Source organism: Pan troglodytes, chromosome 23 (assembly GCF_028858775.2).
Source record: "Pan troglodytes isolate AG18354 chromosome 23, NHGRI_mPanTro3-v2.0_pri, whole genome shotgun sequence".
In the NCBI taxonomy this organism is placed as follows: domain Eukaryota; kingdom Metazoa; phylum Chordata; class Mammalia; order Primates; family Hominidae; genus Pan; species Pan troglodytes.
Window position 1 is genome coordinate 30,008,690 of NC_086016.1, and position 19,307 is coordinate 30,027,996.

At 39.6% G+C, this 19,307-nt stretch overlaps 1 protein-coding gene across 2 annotated transcripts in view; it reads right to left on the reverse strand.

The window, feature by feature from the left end:
• PITPNB (phosphatidylinositol transfer protein beta) overlaps nucleotides 1-19,307 on the reverse strand; it is a 67,911-nt gene that overhangs the window by 2,555 nt on the left and 46,049 nt on the right. Inside the window, exons 9-11 of one of the 2 annotated variants that reach the window (XM_063807639.1) lie at nucleotides 5,889-5,999; nucleotides 4,143-4,265; nucleotides 638-723 (exon numbers count right to left, since the gene is read on the reverse strand). In XM_063807639.1, the coding sequence (XP_063663709.1) occupies nucleotides 676-723; nucleotides 4,143-4,265; nucleotides 5,889-5,999 (282 nt within the window). In that variant the 3' untranslated portion in view covers nucleotides 638-675. The remainder of the gene's footprint in view (nucleotides 1-637; nucleotides 724-4,142; nucleotides 4,266-5,888; nucleotides 6,000-19,307) is intronic. The other variant, XM_001172543.6, reaches the window with a different exon arrangement.

The following is a 19,307-nucleotide window of genomic DNA, read 5'->3' on the forward strand; positions in this document are numbered from 1 at the left end:
TTGTGAGGTAGATTTTGATTTTTTTTTTTTTTTTGCATCTCTGGGAAAATTTGTTATATGGGCATATAATGTGTTAGAGAAATAAGACCACAGAAATGGTTCACACCATAAATTAAAACTAAAGGGCATTTACGCAGAGTAAAGCTAACTGTAACAACTGAAGATGAAATATCAAGGAAGACTTTCTGGTGCACAGAAAATATTGCAGCCAAAATAAATTATTGAGGTTGGCTCGTATGGTATGGGATAGAGGATCTTTATTTGATCTCAAGTGATTTTGCATATTTCCTTACTAACCACAAATGGTTCTACAAAGAACCAGGTCAATTAACTCAGTATTGAAAAATCAGCTAGCTTCCAGGACAATGTGCTACATGATGAGTAACAGCACCTGGCAGCTGGGTTCTAACCCATAATACTAAAAACTAACCCAGGATTACTAAATTCAACCTGGTCCACAGGTAAAATTTTTAAAGACTATTAATAAGTGTTCACTATTAATTTCTAAAATATTTATCTTTTAAATTCTAAAAATAAAACCACATTTAACACTTAGAGCTTCTGCTCAGCAAGTTAACTGCCCATCACCAAAAAGGTATAGGTTTTGAAACATCTTTTTACCCAGGTCTTCACTTACACAGTTTGACATTGTCTCTGACCCTACAGGGGACTCATCTAGACATCAGCAGCCGACGTGCCTCGAACGGAACCCCTCTTACGCATCTAAACGTAAAATAAAATTGTGAGCTGCTGAAATCAGACTCTAAATAGGGGTTAGTAAGCAAGGGGAGAAAAAAGATCTAGAAGAGATTATGAAGTGATGTTCATAACCATATCCACATTAAGAATGAAGTTCTGTGGCCCCTCAAATAACCTTGGTTTGAAGACATTCTTGCAAAAGGCTTTTCTTAGCACAAAAAAGGTTTATCTATCCTTAACTGTAAAAAACAAAAGCCTGCAGACTGATAAAAAAATTATCAAAAACAGCCAATGGGTAAACAAATTGTTTGCCAATATAATGTGAGAAAATACCCCAAGGGTCTGGTCCATATTTGCATAGTCCCTAGGCCAGACAAGCAAGCCATGAGGGTGTGGGCCACACCTCTTTGCTGCTTCTGAGAACAGGGTCTCTCAGTGGAGTCCTTTAAAGGAAGTTTACTGAAAGGAGGGAGAATGAAAGGGAGAAAAGGCAAGCACAGAAACAATGTATGGCAAACCATGAAGGGCACACAGATGTATTAGAAAGGACAGGCATTCATAACAATAGCCTCCAGACAAGCGACACCACTCAATGAGAAAACAAAAAACGAAATGAACAGAAAACAAACAAATGCAATAAATACGTTAAAACTCAACACATCCTCGCCCCCACCCCGGAACCGGAGGTGCCAGTTAAGAACAAACAGGTAAAATGTTAATCTAAAGTCCTCCTTCAGCTGCTGAGCCTCAACCCCAGGGCAGTTCCCTGCAGATCACAGGCAGGGGCATTCCTCGTGTGCCTAACCTCTCAAGATGCTAGTTCTCTCCAGGGCCAAAACCCATTTGAAAGAAATCCAATTCTTAAAATATTTGTGAATTAAGAGCATTATAATGTCATTAAAATCTATCATCAGGTGTCAGGGGTCAGGACCTCAAGGAAAAAGAAATTTCTGCGTGTGAAGAGGACTCTAAAATGGGATGCCTCTTCAGGAGGCAGGTGCTTTCTGGGTAGGCATTCTTGGCCTGCAGGCTTGATGCTGCCCAGATTCTGAGGATGCTTTCACAAAGCCACCATTAGGACTCAAAGCAGCAGCATCTTGATTCTGTGTGTGGAATCAAGCACTCCCCAATGACCTACAGCAAAATAACTTAAATGGGATTCAACGTTAAGATGCAGCACTTAATGGTGAAATTTGTCTTAAAATGTTTTTGAGATATTTGACAAAGCAACTGCTATGTACCCTCACTCTGAACCAATGATAGATTTTCCACCAGCTTTATGAGGGGGTTAATCAGTTTCAGCAATGTGGGTATAAGAATGGTGACACTAAGGAATTGGGCTTTTACTTGTCTATCTTACACCTTCTTCTCGAGTGCAATTCCCAACTCACAAATAACTGATCTGCATGGAGCAGCAGCTGCACCTGCAGGCCCACTGCCATAGGTGAGAGCAAGAGTCACCAGCTCCACAGCGGAGGGTCACAGCGTGTTGAGGCTGGGACCATTCTGTGTTCAGGTATCGTGAGGCTGAGGACTTGTTAGAGAAGCAAGAGCACTTCCCTGGGGGAAGAAATCTCAGTCAAGTTCTGTCCAAGGGGTCCAGAGATAGGTAGGGTTTAGAGTCCAAACCAGACAGGGCTGGTCAACCAGACAGGTCAATGGTAACTACTCTTCCCCACGTGACACACAGTTCTTCAGCATAAAAATTAAAAACTGAGAGAAGGGCTCTCTCCCAAGGGTTTGAGCTGTTGGTAAATCCTCGTGGGAAATGCTCTGCATCATGGGCTTAGCGTGTTTGGGTGTCTCTCGCTGCTTCTGTTTCATGTTCAGTGGACACCCACCGGCTGCTTGGAAGAGCCAAAGGCAGAGCTGGCAGGTATTCCTGAAGCCTTGGGCACTTGGAGGGAGTGAAACCAGACAAGGCAAATGGGACTAAAACTGGATAGGGTAGCGAGGGCCAGGGGGGTGCTTGTTAGAGTCAGAGAAAGGCACCTGACTCTTGAAAAAGGGAACACAGAAGTGGGAGAGAGGCCTAGAAAGAAAGGTAGGAAGTGCCCATGATCTGCTCTTGCCTATTTAAATGTTTTGCCTGTGGCTAGACTAAAAATAAGGAATGAGGGGGGTATCTTCCACTCTTGCCATCTCATCACCCTATTCCCTATATCCAGAACTCAGAGTCCTAATATTAGTATGAGAAATTGGGGTCAAAGAGGCATATTATGCTGGCTAGTCTAGAAACCAAACCCTAATTTATAACATTGTCTCTATGGGAAAATATGTTCCAAATTTCAAACAATCAACTTAAAATTTTTTGGAACAAAATCCATTCATAAGTTGGAGTCTGCCTATAGTTTACTTTATGTATAAGATAAGGTTAAAATATTTTATTGCCTTATAAAGAAAATATGTCCTAGTCCTCTCAGAAGGTTTATATAAAACTAATTAGAAGCAGATCTGCTGTAATCACCAAAAGTAAGCAATTTTAAACAGATTCTTTACGATGCTATGTGCCAGAAAAATAAGTTTCCTTTTGTGCCAAAGAATCTGATTTGCTGCCATTCTCCTGTGATTAACTGGAGTTTCTGCCTCACACGCAGGCGTCTGTCAAACGCTCACACCTGCAGGGCTTCCAAAACTGGACCTGCTGGCAGGACTCGAGATGACCACATGGAAACCACTAGCAGGCCCTGGACATTCCTTGGGTTTGTTTCACCCATGGGGCCTTACTGCCAACTGAAGACAAGCATGGCCTAGGGCAAAAACAAAACCAGACACATGCAAGAGGAAGCCAGGGAAGAATCCATCCCGAGGAGAGAGAAGACGCCCACTGGCTGCCGGCCCTGCCCACTGGTGGTGGGGAGCAGCTGGGATGGGCTGTAACACTGAACTGTGGCATGCTGACCTCCTGCCCAAGGTTCACCTGAATCTGCCCAAAGCTTAGGAAGAAATAAGGATCACTGCTAGTTGGGGGAAGCAGAGGAGGCATTTCCAGAATTAGTAACAATACCATTAGCCTTACCTTTTCTACAAAAAAAGCGAACTAGGACTTATCATGTTAACATTTGTAAGCTTGCTGTGATACAAACTGAGCCAAAAGCAACTTAGTCTGACAAAGTGTCTAAAACAACTGTGAACCAGGAACCAGCCTATAGAACTAAAGCTAGTGTGTAAGAAAGAATACAGAACCATTAGATATTTAACAGGTAACCAATTCTAGACTGAGAAAACTCTAGTCTATCTTCACGCAAGATGCTCAACAAAAGAGAGATCAGAATATGTGAAGGAATAGCAGTGTCTAAGAAACTCCATTTTGATGAGAATAAGTAGAAAAGGGAATGATTTTTAACAACACTCTTCCTAATTCTAACTCTGTATTTACCAAGCATGTATACAGTTTTAGAAAAGGGAAAATTAGAGAATTGCCATAGAACAGCCAGTCTTACTGTTTCTAGTTCTTTCTGAGTCTCGTCTTCCATTCTCCTAATGTCTTCCATCGTGAGATCGATCCACTTGTCAATCCAACAAAAAAGCTGGCGATGGAAGTTTGTAAATATCCTTTTTTCTTGCTTTTAAAACAACAACAAAAAAGTAGCATAAGATGACAAAAACCTAAGATTAATGACACATTAACTTTACATGTTCCAATTAACCCATGAAATTTACACATTTGGTTCAAAAAGACTACTCTGTAGATTTGTGGAAATCATAATTCCATTTAATTATCATTGTGTCCAGCAAAATTAAACAAACAAAAAAAAACACTTTCCCTGTGAAATGAAAAATAATCTCCTAGGCAAAGGTGTCATGATCTAGTAGAAACTAAAAAAATGCGGTGTGTATGACCTAATCCAACACATTCCTGCTGGGCCTGATTTATTTTTACCTTTTTCTAAATGTCAATGAGCAAAGGTCAACTAGATTTCTTCTGCTATAAAACTATATATTGTCATTCTTAACATTCACTATGAGGTGGAATACAATAATGCATTGAAAGAAAAGAGTCCTGGGTTCTTTTATTAAATTAAGAATCATTACAAACTCTCCCTTAATTTTTCTACACAACATGTTGCTGCCACTATTATAAATATATTTAAAAACCATGTATATAATTAGTGGTTTCAATTGCTGGATTATTTAAGTTTTATTCAGCTTTCCCAAGAAGAGAGAAAAGTGCATGGAACAGTAAGTACTTCTGGACAATATTCAACTTAAAAATCTTCTTCCATGAATAGAAAGGACTTTATCAATTACATATGTGACTTCCATTTATCAGAACTGGATTGTTAATCTATGATTATGATCCGAGAGGAAGGAAGAATGCCAATATTTACAGAATGCTGACTGTAAGCAGGCCCATGAATAATCAAAGTTTCCAGCACTTTGAGATCCTTGTCTTATAAAATACTACAGCAGCTATAGTTTAAAAATAGAAAAGTTATGATGAAACAGACATAACTAATTGTGGAGATCTGAGATATAATGAGGGCTTCTTTATAATAATAACAGAATAAATATTCGCCCTACAGGAAAAGTAAACACCAAGGAAATGTTTCAACATTCCTAGGTAGTAACAACCGTGTGCATTTATAAAATTCCAATTCTCCCCTCCTCCTAGATCTAACTGCCCATGTTACTTTCACTTTAATAAAGAAGACATAAAAAAGAAACAAGTAGAATCTGGATCCTCAGATTGTGTACCTTAGTTCACAGTGTGCCCATTTTTCAGTAAAGACCTCTAAAGAAGACATCCCCTGTGACAGCACAAGGCACACATACATATTCTGAGAGATATGGAGGGTAGGGGGAAGGGTCCAGCTGAGATGGGGCAGGGGAGTCCTTCAGCAGGCTGGGCCCGCTCTCTCCCTCCAGTCAGGATCAGAACACCAGGTCCTCTTGGGGACGTGCTGTATGGGGAAAGGGTTCTCTACAGAAGCGCTGGGCAAACCATAAGGTAAGTACTTTGAACAAAAAGCTGCTGTGCTTGTCTCCAAAGAAAGTCCCTTAAAACCTCTGCTGCCATCTGTCTTTGCTGCTTTGAGGTATAAAGAAGGGCTGAAATGAATTATGTAGGGACAATAATTTTCATATCATAAAGGAGGAAAAAAAGTAACAACAGAGAAGATATCCCATTAATGGCTAGCTCCGATCTCATCCTAAATCTAAGTCACCACATTTTGAGCAGATTTTACCTTTTGAATGAAGTTTTCTACTTTGCTTTGCAGTCCCCACCACTTGAATTTGATGGTCACCAGCTTATAGGCACACATCTGGGGACAGTCAGGGCTGTTTGCCAGCTCCTTCTAGATGAGAAAAATTGAAAAGGAGAAATTATGACTTAAATATTTATGTTTTCATTAAAATTGACTGTTGTATAACGACATCATAGACATATATGAAGAAAATTACAATCTCATGTGTTTAATTCAGATATTTGAAAATTTGAAATCATTTTAGCAAAAGCCGCAGTATTCCCCTGCTGTAAACCCTCCTTCCACAGACCAAGTTACTTCCTAGCTCTAAAGTTTAATAGGTATGTTGCTCTGCCTCAAATAACACTATTCAGATTTCATATTAAATACCAAATTCTATTCACATCAAACCAATAGTGAGTCTTTAATACATAAGGGTTCTCATAACACCATTACCGCACTCCCACTGTGGATGTGGTGAGGCACAATAAAAAATGACAAGAAGTTCAGCCTTCTTCTGTATCTTCAGATATTGGCAAGTGGAGCTGCACTGTTTATTAACTGAGGTATTTTCAATAGAAGGGAGATATGAAAAGTGATGCAACAGCAAAAATAATCTGTAATTACCAAATATTTGGAGGTAAATCCTATACATACAGACTTCAATTCCCACAAATGACTACACCTCACAGTTTAAATAGTGTAGTCAGGAATCAAATCAAGACTTGTTCTGGTAAACAAGGGAAAATAAACTATTTTTTTAAAGAGCCAAGAGATGCTGGGTACGCTGGCTCATGCCTGTAATCCCAGAGCTTTGGGAGGCTGAGGTGGGAGGATCACCTGAGGCCAGGAGTTGGAGACCAGCCTGGGTAAGATAGCAAGACCCCATTTCTGGAAAAAAAAAAAAAAAGGCTGGGCACAGTGGCTCACACCTGTAATCCCAGCACTTTGGGAGGCCGAGGTGGGCAGATCACTTGAGGTCAGGAGTTTGAGACCAGCCTGGCCAACATGGTGAAATCCCGTCTCTACTAAAAAATACAAAAATTTGCTGGGGGTGGTGGTGGGAGCCTGTAATCCCAGCTACTAGGGAGACAGAGGTTGCAGTGAGCTGAGGTCACATCATTGCCCTCCAGCCTGGGCTACAGGGCAAGACTCCATCTCAAAAAATAATAATAATAAAGACATAAATAAACTGGGGTGGGAGGTGGGGCACTGCAACCTATGTTATTATTGATGATTTCTGTGAGTCTTACTAAGGCTTTGCCTTACTTAGTGAGTTCAATATACTAGCATGTTTATTTTCAGGAAGGAGTGAGTGGGTGTGAACCAGGAGCTTGCAGCATACATCAGTGACTTAAATATACAGGTCCACTTCCAAGGTGATGTGTGCAGAAGACCAAGATACTTCTGAGCTGACCCAGAAAAGCCTGGAACAGGTTCACAGCAGTGAGCAAACACAGGCATGGTCCTGTCCTCAGGGGCTCGGTCTACTGCAGAAGGCACATATCAAAGCACCACAGACAGCAGAGGCAGACTGCAAGTATGGTCTGGGGAAAAGAGCCATTCTGTAAACTTGAAGCCCCAGTGTTGGTGTGCTCACAAGATGATTAAAAGAAAAAAAAAGGGACATCATCTTAGGACTGTTGTGAGGTTGTGCGGACTGAGTAAGGCAGTGTAGTAGGTGCTTAGTAGGTGAGACTGAAGGGCTTAATACACATTAGTTCTCTCTTTCCCTTGTTCTTTAATAAACGTTGTATTGACCACTTTTGAATCTGCAAGACAGATTTGAACAAATTGCCTCATAAGAGAAGAAAGTCACTGCAACACGACGGGGACCCCTTTTATAAAAACTAAATCACTGAGTCAAAGGCCAAAGCTGCCTCTCCCACGGGCTCTTCCCTCTTCACCGCTGTCCCTGTCTTCACACGGTGGTGCCCAGACTTCACCACTGATCCAGTGATCAGTCCCACTGGGTGCTGCCACCACTGCTTGTCAGCTTCAACTTACCAGCTTCAACTTATCCCACTTTCAAAAAGCTGCGTGTGAGCAAAGATTCTCAAATCGGCCACATACATTCAAAAAATGATTAATTTCTAGGTCTTATGCTAAACCTCAAGATTATTTTTCCTTTATATGACTGAAGCATCAGACTACATTTTTCCCCATTATCTACCATGGCCCAGTTTTAAGTTAATTCTAGGGATATACTATACGAAAAATTATTATCTTGGTATTATTAATGCGACTGAATGTTCTATAGAGTCCTACATGATTGATCAACTTTTCTCAAGATATTTGTTCTGTAGTAACATTTCATCTTCTGAAGAATAACCTGATACATGGGCTACATCAACGAGGTAACACCAGTAAGCAGTTAAATAAAAATATTATAGTAAACTGTCCTCTTGCAGGTGAGCTCTGTTAACAAAATATCTTGGCTAGCTTAGCTCTATTTTTCCATGACGTTTCCCCCCTAAAACAGAGTACCAATGTGAAAATTCAGGATGTATGTGTATGTGTATATGTATACACACATACAAACCCATATTTTAGTAATATAATTCAGCAGGTATTAAGTGGGCACCATTTACCCTTTACTCTGTGCTAGGTGCTGTCAGGGGACATAAATGTAGCTAATAGAGAAGAGGATAATTATGTAAATAATGTTGCCCTTGGTGTCAATATTCTCACCCCGGAAACATCCTCCTGTTGTGGATGCTGGCTTGGGCTAAAATCAAATATTTACATACTACTCCCCTTGCTCTGCAGGCCCCTGGCACTTAAGCTGGGCTCCTGGATGCAGAAGCAGTCAACAAGCCTTCCATAAGACACAGTTAGCTTCTAAGTGCCCAGCTTTATTGAAATGACAATAAAGTTGGTCTTTCACAGATCATTTGATCAATAAACAATGAGCCAATGCTGAAGTACTTCCTAATCCAATGAATGTCACTGAAAATCCTCATATGCAATACAACTTGGGTATATGTAGAATATGGCACTTAATTGTGAGATATAGCTGCCAAACAGTAGCACTAGACTAGGAGTGCTACTTTGTTAAACTTCCTGTTTAACAAAGGTCAGGATCCTTAACCTCTCTCTGGGCCTCATTTCTCCCTCTGTAACAGGAAAACTAGACTCTATCAGGACTTTTCATTCTCCACTGAGGAAAAACTAAAAGCAGGGGTGAGCGAACTAAGGTCCTTGAGGGCCAGGATTGGTCTAGGGCTGTAGGTGGTAAACATTACATATCCTTGACATCCAATGACTTGTCCTAAAACTTCCTACAATTTTGTGTTTTATTCTGTAATATGCCTGGGCTTCAGAAAATATTCCCCTGCCTGTCACCCACCCATAGTGAATTTCCTCTATGACTGAGTACCCCACCAAACTGCTGATGAACTCTAAGATACTTTCCAGATTGAACATTAGAAGATCCTATTAATTATGAGCTCCTGAAAGCTTTCTTTCACAACTTCAAATCATTGGACACTTTGTACTAGATGAAAATCTTGGGTGTACCTAGAACACTGATGCTTCAGAATTCTCCAGCAATTTTATAAAAACAGTGGGATGAAGCATGGTTCTAATTAAAGGAGTAAGCTAAATGTAATACAAATATGCCTACACTAAACTTGAGCTCCAAGAACAGAGTACACATACGTGACTTCAACAATCAACCAAGTTTATTTCTCACATTCTTTCTAGTGACTCTGGCAAGCAGCTCAAATCAATTAATACTGGTAATTCATAAAGTGACATTGTTCTATAAAATTCATTTTAGAAACTATAAGCCATGGGACAAAAAGGAACCAGTTCCCTAAGATAGCTTTTCAGATCTAAAATGTATATTCAGTCCCAATCTGATTTTTGTTTTCCATCCAATTTACAAGTAATTATTTTTTTAAAAACCCTTCAGAGAAGAACACGTACCCAACTAAAAAACAAACAACTAAACAGCCTGCTGCCTAAAAACATAAACATTACCAGAAGAAAGTTGAGAACACACAAGCTATATACATTTTTTCAATCATTATTATTATTAATGTATACATGATATCTAAAAGTTCTCATACAATTCTCAAAATGATTTGTGGGAGTCATCTGTTAAATGTGAGCTACAGTTATTTAAAGTACTGATTAAGTTAAGAATATGGCTTTGAAAGTCTCCATACTTATGATGGCACAGAAAATAGTGAAAATGTCTGAATGTCGTACATTAACCTAAAAGAATCCTTTTGGTATCTTCTCTCTGGAGTGAAATCTGACACTAGGTAATAAAAAGTCTTAAAAGCTGTTCATATCCTACCCTGTACCCTGTAACCTGGTAATTCCACTTTTAGAAACATATCCTATTAATCAAGTAAAGAAATGATACCACAGATTTATCTGTTAACAGCAAAAATCTGGACTTATTAATTATTAACTGAAATACCCACTACAGGAGACAGGTGAAATACTTCATAGGCCTTCCATACGATGGGCTATTATGCATACAGCCATTAAAAAACATTTTTTTCCAGCGGTGCAGTGGTTCACACCTGTAATCCCAGTACCTTGGGAGGCCGAGGCAGGTGGATCACCTGATGTCAGGAGTTCTAAATCAGCCTGGCCAACATGGTGAAACCCCGTCTCTACTAAAAATACAAAAATTAGCTGGTCATGGTGGTGGGTGCCTATAATCCCAGTTACTCGGGAGGCTGAGGCATGAAAATTGTTTGCACCCAGGAGGCAGAGGTTGCAGTGAGCTGAGTTCGTGCCATTGCACTCCAGCCTGGGCAACAACAGCAAAACTCAAAAAAAACCTCTCAAAAAAAAAAAAAAAAAGAAAAAAAAAGAAAAAAATTCAAATAACAGTTAACAATGTGGGAAGAAAAAAAGGAGAATTAATATAAATAGGTATCTATGTATGGTACAAACATTCCTAACAAAATAAACTACAGGAATCAGAAAATATACCAAATAATAGTAATCAAATGAGACTACAACTAATTTTTTTCTTTTGTGTACAATTATTTTCAAAGTTATCATTTAAAAATTTAAAAAAACCTAATACACTGAAAAACAAATTGACTCTAAAAAAGTTTTTTTGACCTCAGCAGAGTATTTTCCGACAAAGACCAACTTTACCCTAAATTATCTGGGTACTATTTCAAGTCTTCATTCTTCTTTCACTATAAACAATCTGGCTTTTGGCTTCTTTTTTCTGATGTTTAATAAATTAAATCTAAACAAAGCTAAACAAAATCAAGTTAAAAGCTGAATTAAGATCTTTAATACGTAACTTTAGTCCATCCTATATTTAATTTTTCTTGAAAGCAATCACAAGGTATACATGCAAAATAAAATGATCAACTCTTCTAGGTTATCAGCAACATGCTAGTGAAGAAATGTGTAACCTTTAAAATGTGAAAAATCTCAATGGGGCAAATATTTGGGACCCTACTCTCAGAGCAATGTTCTAGAATCCACAGGACCCAAAGAAGTTCCAGCGTCTCTGCCTAGCTCTCAAGAGGTTCACAGCCTGTGGCAAGGCAAAGCTTCCTCTCTGGCTTTAAAAAAATACAAATGTTGCGCGGAGGGTGAAAGGAGGGAGAGGAACAAAAAAGATAACTATTGGGTATGGGCGGGGAGGGGGCGGGCGGCGAGAAATACTATGTACAACAAATCCCCGTGACGTGTGTTTACCTACATAACAAACGTTCACATGTACCCCCAAACCTAAAATAAAAGTTTTAAAAAAATGTTTTCTGATTCTTTCTTCTTCATTGGCTAAAAAACAACCCCAAAGCAAATAAAACCAAAATCTGAATTAAGATCTTTGACACATAACTCCAATCCAGCCCAAACCTAACATTTTCCTCCTCTGAGGCAAAACAGTTAACTCTTTGCTAATCTGAGAGTAAATAAAATGATTTTGCTAATAAATTGAGTTTTACATAAAGCATGAAAATTTAAAAGGACAACTTAAAAAGGTAAAGAATGGTTGATTACAAAGAGAACAATCAAAAGTTCTACAAGATGAACGTCATGGGCTAACAAGAACCTCAAATTATGACTCATTGCTACGTAATTTAAATTTCATTTGTAATAGAGTAAACACTAGTTGTGAAATGTTTCCAAAATTGTATTTAAATAGTTTGTATATTCACTGAATTCCTTACATTTCATGTTTCTAACTGTAAATGAAACTCCCAAGCCTGAGTCATGTTTTTAATTTAACAACACATATTAGGTTACTCTAAGGTATGTGGATGAGGTCTTAGGGGGAGTAATGTATACTAGAGGCACACAATGTAACTAAACAAAACACAGTGTGTTTAACTGGAGGAGTGAGCAATCAGTACATGTTATCCACAAGAACTAGTTTCTCGAATCTGTGACAAACAAATATAAACAAACGTAAAAGAGATTTAACATTTTTTAAAAAGAATCCAAAGGCATTCTGGAAATGTATTTTCTAAAAATACAGTCCCTTCAGTTTCATGAGACTTGTCAAGTTTACACATACTTTTTCCTATTTAAAACTGTGTTGGGATGAAGATGGAATAGGTATGTGCTACACTGAACCAGAGTTAACGCTTTGCAAAGACACAGCAGTTTCTATAAGGCTCATAACTGTCTTCATATTTTCATTTTTCAATTTTAGGCAATGTGAATGCTTAATTTCAGCTGCTGATTCTGTGATGTTAAGTTTCCAACCCAGATTTCACCAAGAAAGTTAAAAATAAATGCACTGCTGGGAGTGCTGCCAGTGTGTGTGCATCAGTAAATATCAACACAAGATTACGAAATATATGTGACGTCTATGTACTGAAATTTCAAGCAGAACCCCATTCCCCAACTCAGCTATTCTCTCTATTTAGGTAACCTAAACTTTATTTAGGTAACCATTTATTTTATAGCCATTTGGACAGACCTAAATTGGACATTATATTTCTGTAAATACATGGGAAGTCCAATATTTGATTTTTATTTGGTTTAAGGTAGTTAACTTGAATCTAGCAAATACTTACAAGCCCCTACTATGAGCAAACCTCCCTGCTTGGCACTGACCCATATCAAGGTAAGTCAGACACAAAGCCTATCGTTTAAAATTCAGTGTGAACAACAGGAGATGGAGGAGGTGGGGGGAAGGAAGACAGGGGGAATACATAAACCACCACCCTGACCCAAGACACACTGGGAGCCATGAGAAGGTCATTGGCAAGACTCTAGTGGCATTCAAAGGTGGGGGAGTCCCATCTGGTGGGGTAAATGGAAAATATTAAATGGAAGAAGTAAACGTGAGATTAAATGTGAGTTTAAAAAGACTGAACTAATTGTAGGTTAATCTAATTTCACAAAAAGGCGAAATAAGATCCAGACAGGAAAGCTTACTGCCTGTGAGAGGATAATCAGTCACATTTTCCATGTTCCTCCAAACTTAATTTTTTGTGTGGCTCACACCCATTTTACTAAAGAGGACTATGTTAAATGCTTCATGCTTGTGTGTGATTACTCCAGGAGTGACACTATTTTCAAGTAAAACCCCAAGTTCACCTTCAAATGAAACTCATGAAGAAAACTTTGTTTCTGGAAGTGTCTGGAAGAATCTGCAAGAAGCTCACACTGCCAAATCACTTCTTGAACCTGAATAAGACATTCATTCGTCTGTGCCTGAATCCTTCAACTCTGTCTGAGAACAGAGACATTCCATAGCCAAGATAAGGTTAGAATTAATCAGTTTCACTCTCTGGGCACTTAGCTTCTTAAAGACATGGAACAGCTTTTTTTTGGTATCTTCTGTAGGAGTTAATATAATTAGTACATACTATGTGCTATATATTTATTTTAAAAATCAAATAAAAAATGTAGTCATCAAACTAGATATTAAAAAAAAAATCAGCCATGCTTGAAGGTCTGCATTATTATACATAATCCAAAATGTGGTCTAACCAGAAACTAATTACTAAGCCTCTTTATGCCACCCACTATGGGGTTTCAAATGTGAGATTACAGGGAGGGAACATGTTTTCAAATGCTTCGTATCCTCCCTGGACCTCACAGACAAGTCGAGGCTAAGAAACAAGAGAGCACCTCCCAGTGTTTCTACTAGGGCGGCTAACAAGTAAAAAACACTGCTCATAAGCCACTTGAGTCTCTGGGTGGCTTTCCTGCCACTCTCTATCTCAAAAGAGATTTCCACACCTGAATTTCAACTTCTCCCTCATCACTCACTTCTACTCCTCCTATCCCTGGCCAAAAAAATTTTGCAGTTTCCTTATCTTAGGTCACTGACACCAAGGGTACCAACATCTTTTCACAGACATGGGGTAGACAAAGAAAGAAATCTTGGTAGCATGGCAGTAAACAAATTAACATCTCTATAATGCAGAAATATGGTTTCCCTCCACGGGCATGAAGGATCCAGAATGGCCTCTACGGCTGTTCTAGAATGAGTCTAAAGCTGACTGAGCAGCTAAACAGTATGAAAACCTGAAAGGCCAAGCTCGGACTGCTGGAGCATTTGCTCAGGCTAGAGTTAACACAGAAGACAAATGGGGCATGCCTTTATGATGAGAAAGAACATGTACATAAAGATAATTTAAAAACCACCATAATTTCTGGATCAACTTATTTATTTGACCTGATCCCCTTATATATTCCAAAGTTCAGAGCTCTGGCTGAGACTTCCGAGACACATCAAGCCCTATAAGGAAGAGACGCTTTGACAAAGCCTCTTACAAAGACCTTTAGAGGCCTAATTATTAACTATCATGTATTTGTAGACACAGAAGCTTAAATCTTCAAGAGGTGTCTGGCTTAAATGAAGGAAGAAATGAGGCCTTGCCATGGGATAAAAATGAAACCATAATCTTCAAAGGTAGTGTTTCAATCTGTTAAAATAACAATTCCTCACCCAAATCAGGAAGGGAAACTGAAAAGCTAAAAACAAATGGAAACAGGTACACACACACACACACACACACACACACACACGTGCACACAGTGCTATAGAGAAACAAGACATTTACATCCATCAGAAATGCACAATTCTGCCTTGAAGCAAAAATCTTAATCAGGTTATAAATCGCTTTCCTATTACTATGCACACAGTCACTTCATCAAGTGCCGAACCCTAAGTAACAAAAATATAATTTATGCACTCAGATTTTAAAAATTCTTTCTTCAGAGGGAAAATAAATATACAACTGAGGCCTGCATCTCTGTGTTTGTAGTTTTTTAAAAATAAAAGATATGTATCACATCATAGGCTAAAAAAATTGTCTGTACTCTTTTTTTTTTTTTTTTTTTGAGACGGAGTCTCGCTCAGTCGCCCAGGCTGGAGTGCAGTGGCGCGATCTCGGCTCACTGCAAGCTCCGCCTCCCGGGTTCACGCCATTCTCCTGCCTCAGCCTCCCGAGTAGCTGGGACTACAGGCGCCCGCTACCACGCCCGGCTAATTTTTTGTATTTTTAGTAGAGACGGGGTTTCACCGTGTTAGCCAGGATGGTCTCGATCTCCTGACCTTGTGATCCGCCCGCCTCGGCCTCCCAAAGTGCTGGGATTACAGGCGTGAGCCACCGCGCCTGGCCTGTACTCTTAACAAATGTGGAAAATATGAAAATATATTCCTTAGCAACCTCATCATCCCCTGCTAGTGAATCCTCTCTAAACTGTGTGACTCTCTGCTTTATGCATGACCAAATAAAATCACTCATTAAACATATATAACCACGAGGGGTAAAGACACGTTAACCCGGATGTGTTTAACAATCCCTAGATACCAGAATGAGGGGAACACATTCTAGAATGAGGGGAACTCTCTGAATACTAGACAGATAAGAATTACGCATCATAAATACAGGGGCACATTTATAGATCTCAGCAACCCCAAGAGACGAAAGACAAAAGCATGATAACAATAACGGTTAACATTGATTGTGCACTTCTTCTGTGCTGGGAACTTAACATTATTTCACTCAGTCTTTACAACTACCTTCTGAGGTAGTTACTAAAATCATTTCCATTTTGGAGATGTGGAAATCAAGGCTCAGAGTGAGGGTTAAGTTATAACTTGTGTAGATTCCCAATGGCTTTTTAATGGATCTCCCTTAGTGCCTCCGACACTTACAGATTCCCTGACCATTGAAAACGTACCACTAGTGTAACAGAAATTATCAAATTCTGGCAAATACCATGAATAGGGCATCACACAATTGCCAATGATGCAACAGAGCATAAAAGGTACAGAACAGTGATCTAGGAGTCACTGGATTAAGAGTTAAAATCTGCTACATCTCCATACCTTACGCACTGCTGTAACTACCACCGAATCAGGTGTTCCAGAAATGGCAGACATTCTGCTGTTTCTCCTACAACTATTATATGTGTTTCTCTGCCCAAGTTTCTCAACTATATAAAATAAAGCAGCTGAACTTACACCACAGGAAGGTTGTAAAGATTAAATGTAACCTTATATAGTACCTGGTACCAAGGAAAAGTTTCTTTACCCCTAGTCAGTCTGGTGCAGACAGGAAGTAAATACTGCAATAATTCAGAGGGAAAATACCACCATCAGACAAGTAAGGAAAAGTTTCAAAGAAATCATAGGATTTGCATTTAGCTTTGAATAGACTTTGGAATCTGTACTGGTAAGGCAGGTTTCTGCTGAAGGGTATGTGTGGGATGGTTCACAGAGGCCTTTTGAGAGAGAGACTGTGGAACTACCAGGCAGCTCTTCTATAAGAACATTCTTCAACACTAACCTGGTTAAGTGGGTCCACAATAAGATTTCTTCTTCCTTTCAGCCATAATTATCATGTTTGTTCCCTATTTCTTCCTTGCATTTCAGAAGTATAAAAATTTCCAACTATTATCGTTCCCCAGTGCTACCCTCAGTGCCTCCACCAGGACAGTAATTGGCAAAGAGGGCCTGCTGAACATGTTTACAGAAGACACTGGTAAGATCAAGTCCAAAGGTTCCTATTTTCCTGTATGCCATATTATCAGCTATCTTCTTAAACGCTTTATTTCCCTCCACAGCAGCAAGTGGATGGCTTAATTATTATCAGTTATTCTTGACTGCACTAGTTATTTCTGAGATCACAGTAATTCACAGAAATTCAGTCAGGCAGTAGCTCAATTTATAAGAGTAGCTGGATACACCATCATCTGGATAAAATGAACAATCAACAGGCAAATGGGCAGAAACAACCAGCACCCTACCAGCCTAATAAGTTACTGTTTAACACAGGGGGGAAAATGGAAAAAAACTGCAGTTCTGCGATCTGCAGAAATACAAAATTCACATTATTTCTAAGAACTAAACCTATTCTAGAATTTCAATCATTAGTCAATAATAAAAGACAAAGCAATATCAGTTACAAATCAGGCCAGACATGGTATATATTCCAAGTTCCTAAAAAGTTAGAAATCAGTACAAGTCATAGTATCAAACTACTTTTGCTGCCTGTTATAAAATCAGGAGTTCCTATAGGAAGGATCTGAGCCCAAACATAAAGCCCACCACATAATGTAGCATTGTCTTTTAATGTTTATACTTGAAAAGCTAATAATTTCAAGAAAATACAATATTTAATTCACCTCTGGGTCTCAACCTCATGTCCCTTTACTCCCTGTAAAAGTATTGTCAGCTAGAGCTACTACTCACTGGAACAAGATGTACTTTTTTAGAAGTTACAGCACCAGTGGAGGTAGCCACCATCTGGGCTGCTCTCTGGCATGGTATCCTTGTTTAGAAGACCAGTGTGAAATCTCAAAGGGCTTCTCCTCCAACTAAGATTGAGTTCTAAAGTCTGAAGCTAGAAATCTGGAAAAGGCTGGGGACACTAAATCCATTAAAGCAAATTTACATCAAGCAGGCTGAATTTGTTAATTTGTAAGTGGTACATATCACTTTCTGGGTAATATAGATTGGGAATTTGTCCCTGCTCAAATCTCATGCTGAAATGTAATCCCCAATGTTGAAATGCAATCCCTAATGTAAGAGGTAAAGCCTCTAACAGGTGTTTGGATCATGAGTGCAGATCCTTCATGAATGGCTTGGGCCATCCCCTTGGTGATAAGTGAGCTCTCACTCTGAGTTCACACGAGATCTGGCTGTATAAAAGTGCATGGCACACTTCCCTGCCCCACTTCCACCATGTGAGACGCCTGCTTCTCCTTTGCCTACCATGACTGTAAGCTTTCTGAAGCCTCCCCAAAAGCAGATACCAGCACTATGCTTCCTATACAGTGTGCAGAACCGTGAGCCAATTAAACCTGTTTGTTTTTTTTGGGGGACGGAGTCTCGCTCTGTCGCCCAGGTTGGAGTGCAATGGTGCAATCTTAGCTCACTGCAACCTCTACTTCCCGGGTTCAAGTGATTCTCCTGCCTCAGCCTCCTGAGTAGCTGGGATTACACGCAAGCACCACCGCGCCCAGCTAATTTTTGGATTTTTAGTAGAGATGGGGTTTCAACATGTTGCCCAGGCTGGTATTGAACTCCTGACCTCAAGTGATCCACCCACCTCAGCCTCCCAAAGTACTGGGATTACAGGCGTGAGCCACTGTGCCTGGCCCAAGCCTCTTTATATATTACCCAATCTCAGGTTCTTTATAATAATGCAAGATTGGCCTAACATGCTAAGTATTAAAACTGGGAGAATTTTGAACTAAACTCTACCCAGAGAACAAATGTGAAAATAATATAGTTATGAATCATTTCTTATAAACCAAAGTCAAATTCATTTTTCCTTTTAGTTGATGCACAAGACAGTCCACAAAACAGTCTAACACCCAGGGAGAACCACTCAATGAGTTGTCTGTGGGGCTGTAACAGTAATCCTCTATCTGCATGCAACTAGTACCTAGACATCACTTATCGATGACCTGTAACTGGCTTCAGCACAGACAAGACTGGTTACCAAGTAAGACCCTGGGAGTGGAAAATCTGCTCTGGGCATGTTTAAGTTTTTATGCTCTTCTCTTGTCAAATTAGCTGTAGTAACTTGCCAATAACACATTAAGACTTCTTTAAGGATCTGTCATTTAGTTTAGTAGATGTCTTTAAAATGCATTATATTTCTATAGCAATTTAAATTATTACCTTGACATTACCTTACTTCCATGAATAAAGTAAAGGTGAGCACTTTATTTAAAAACAACTACTGGCTGGGCGCAGTGGCTCATGCCTGTAATCCCAACACTTTGGGAGGCCAAGGCGGGTGGATCACCTGAGGTCGGGAGTTCCAGACCAGCCTGACCAACATGGAGAAACCCCGTCTCCACTAAAAATACAAACTTAGCCAGGCATGGTGGCGCATGCCTGTAATCCCAGTTACCCGGGAGGCTGAGGCAGGACAATCACTTCAACCCAGGAGGCAGAGGCTGCAGTGAGCCCAGATTGCGCCACTGCACCCCAGCCTGGGCAACAAG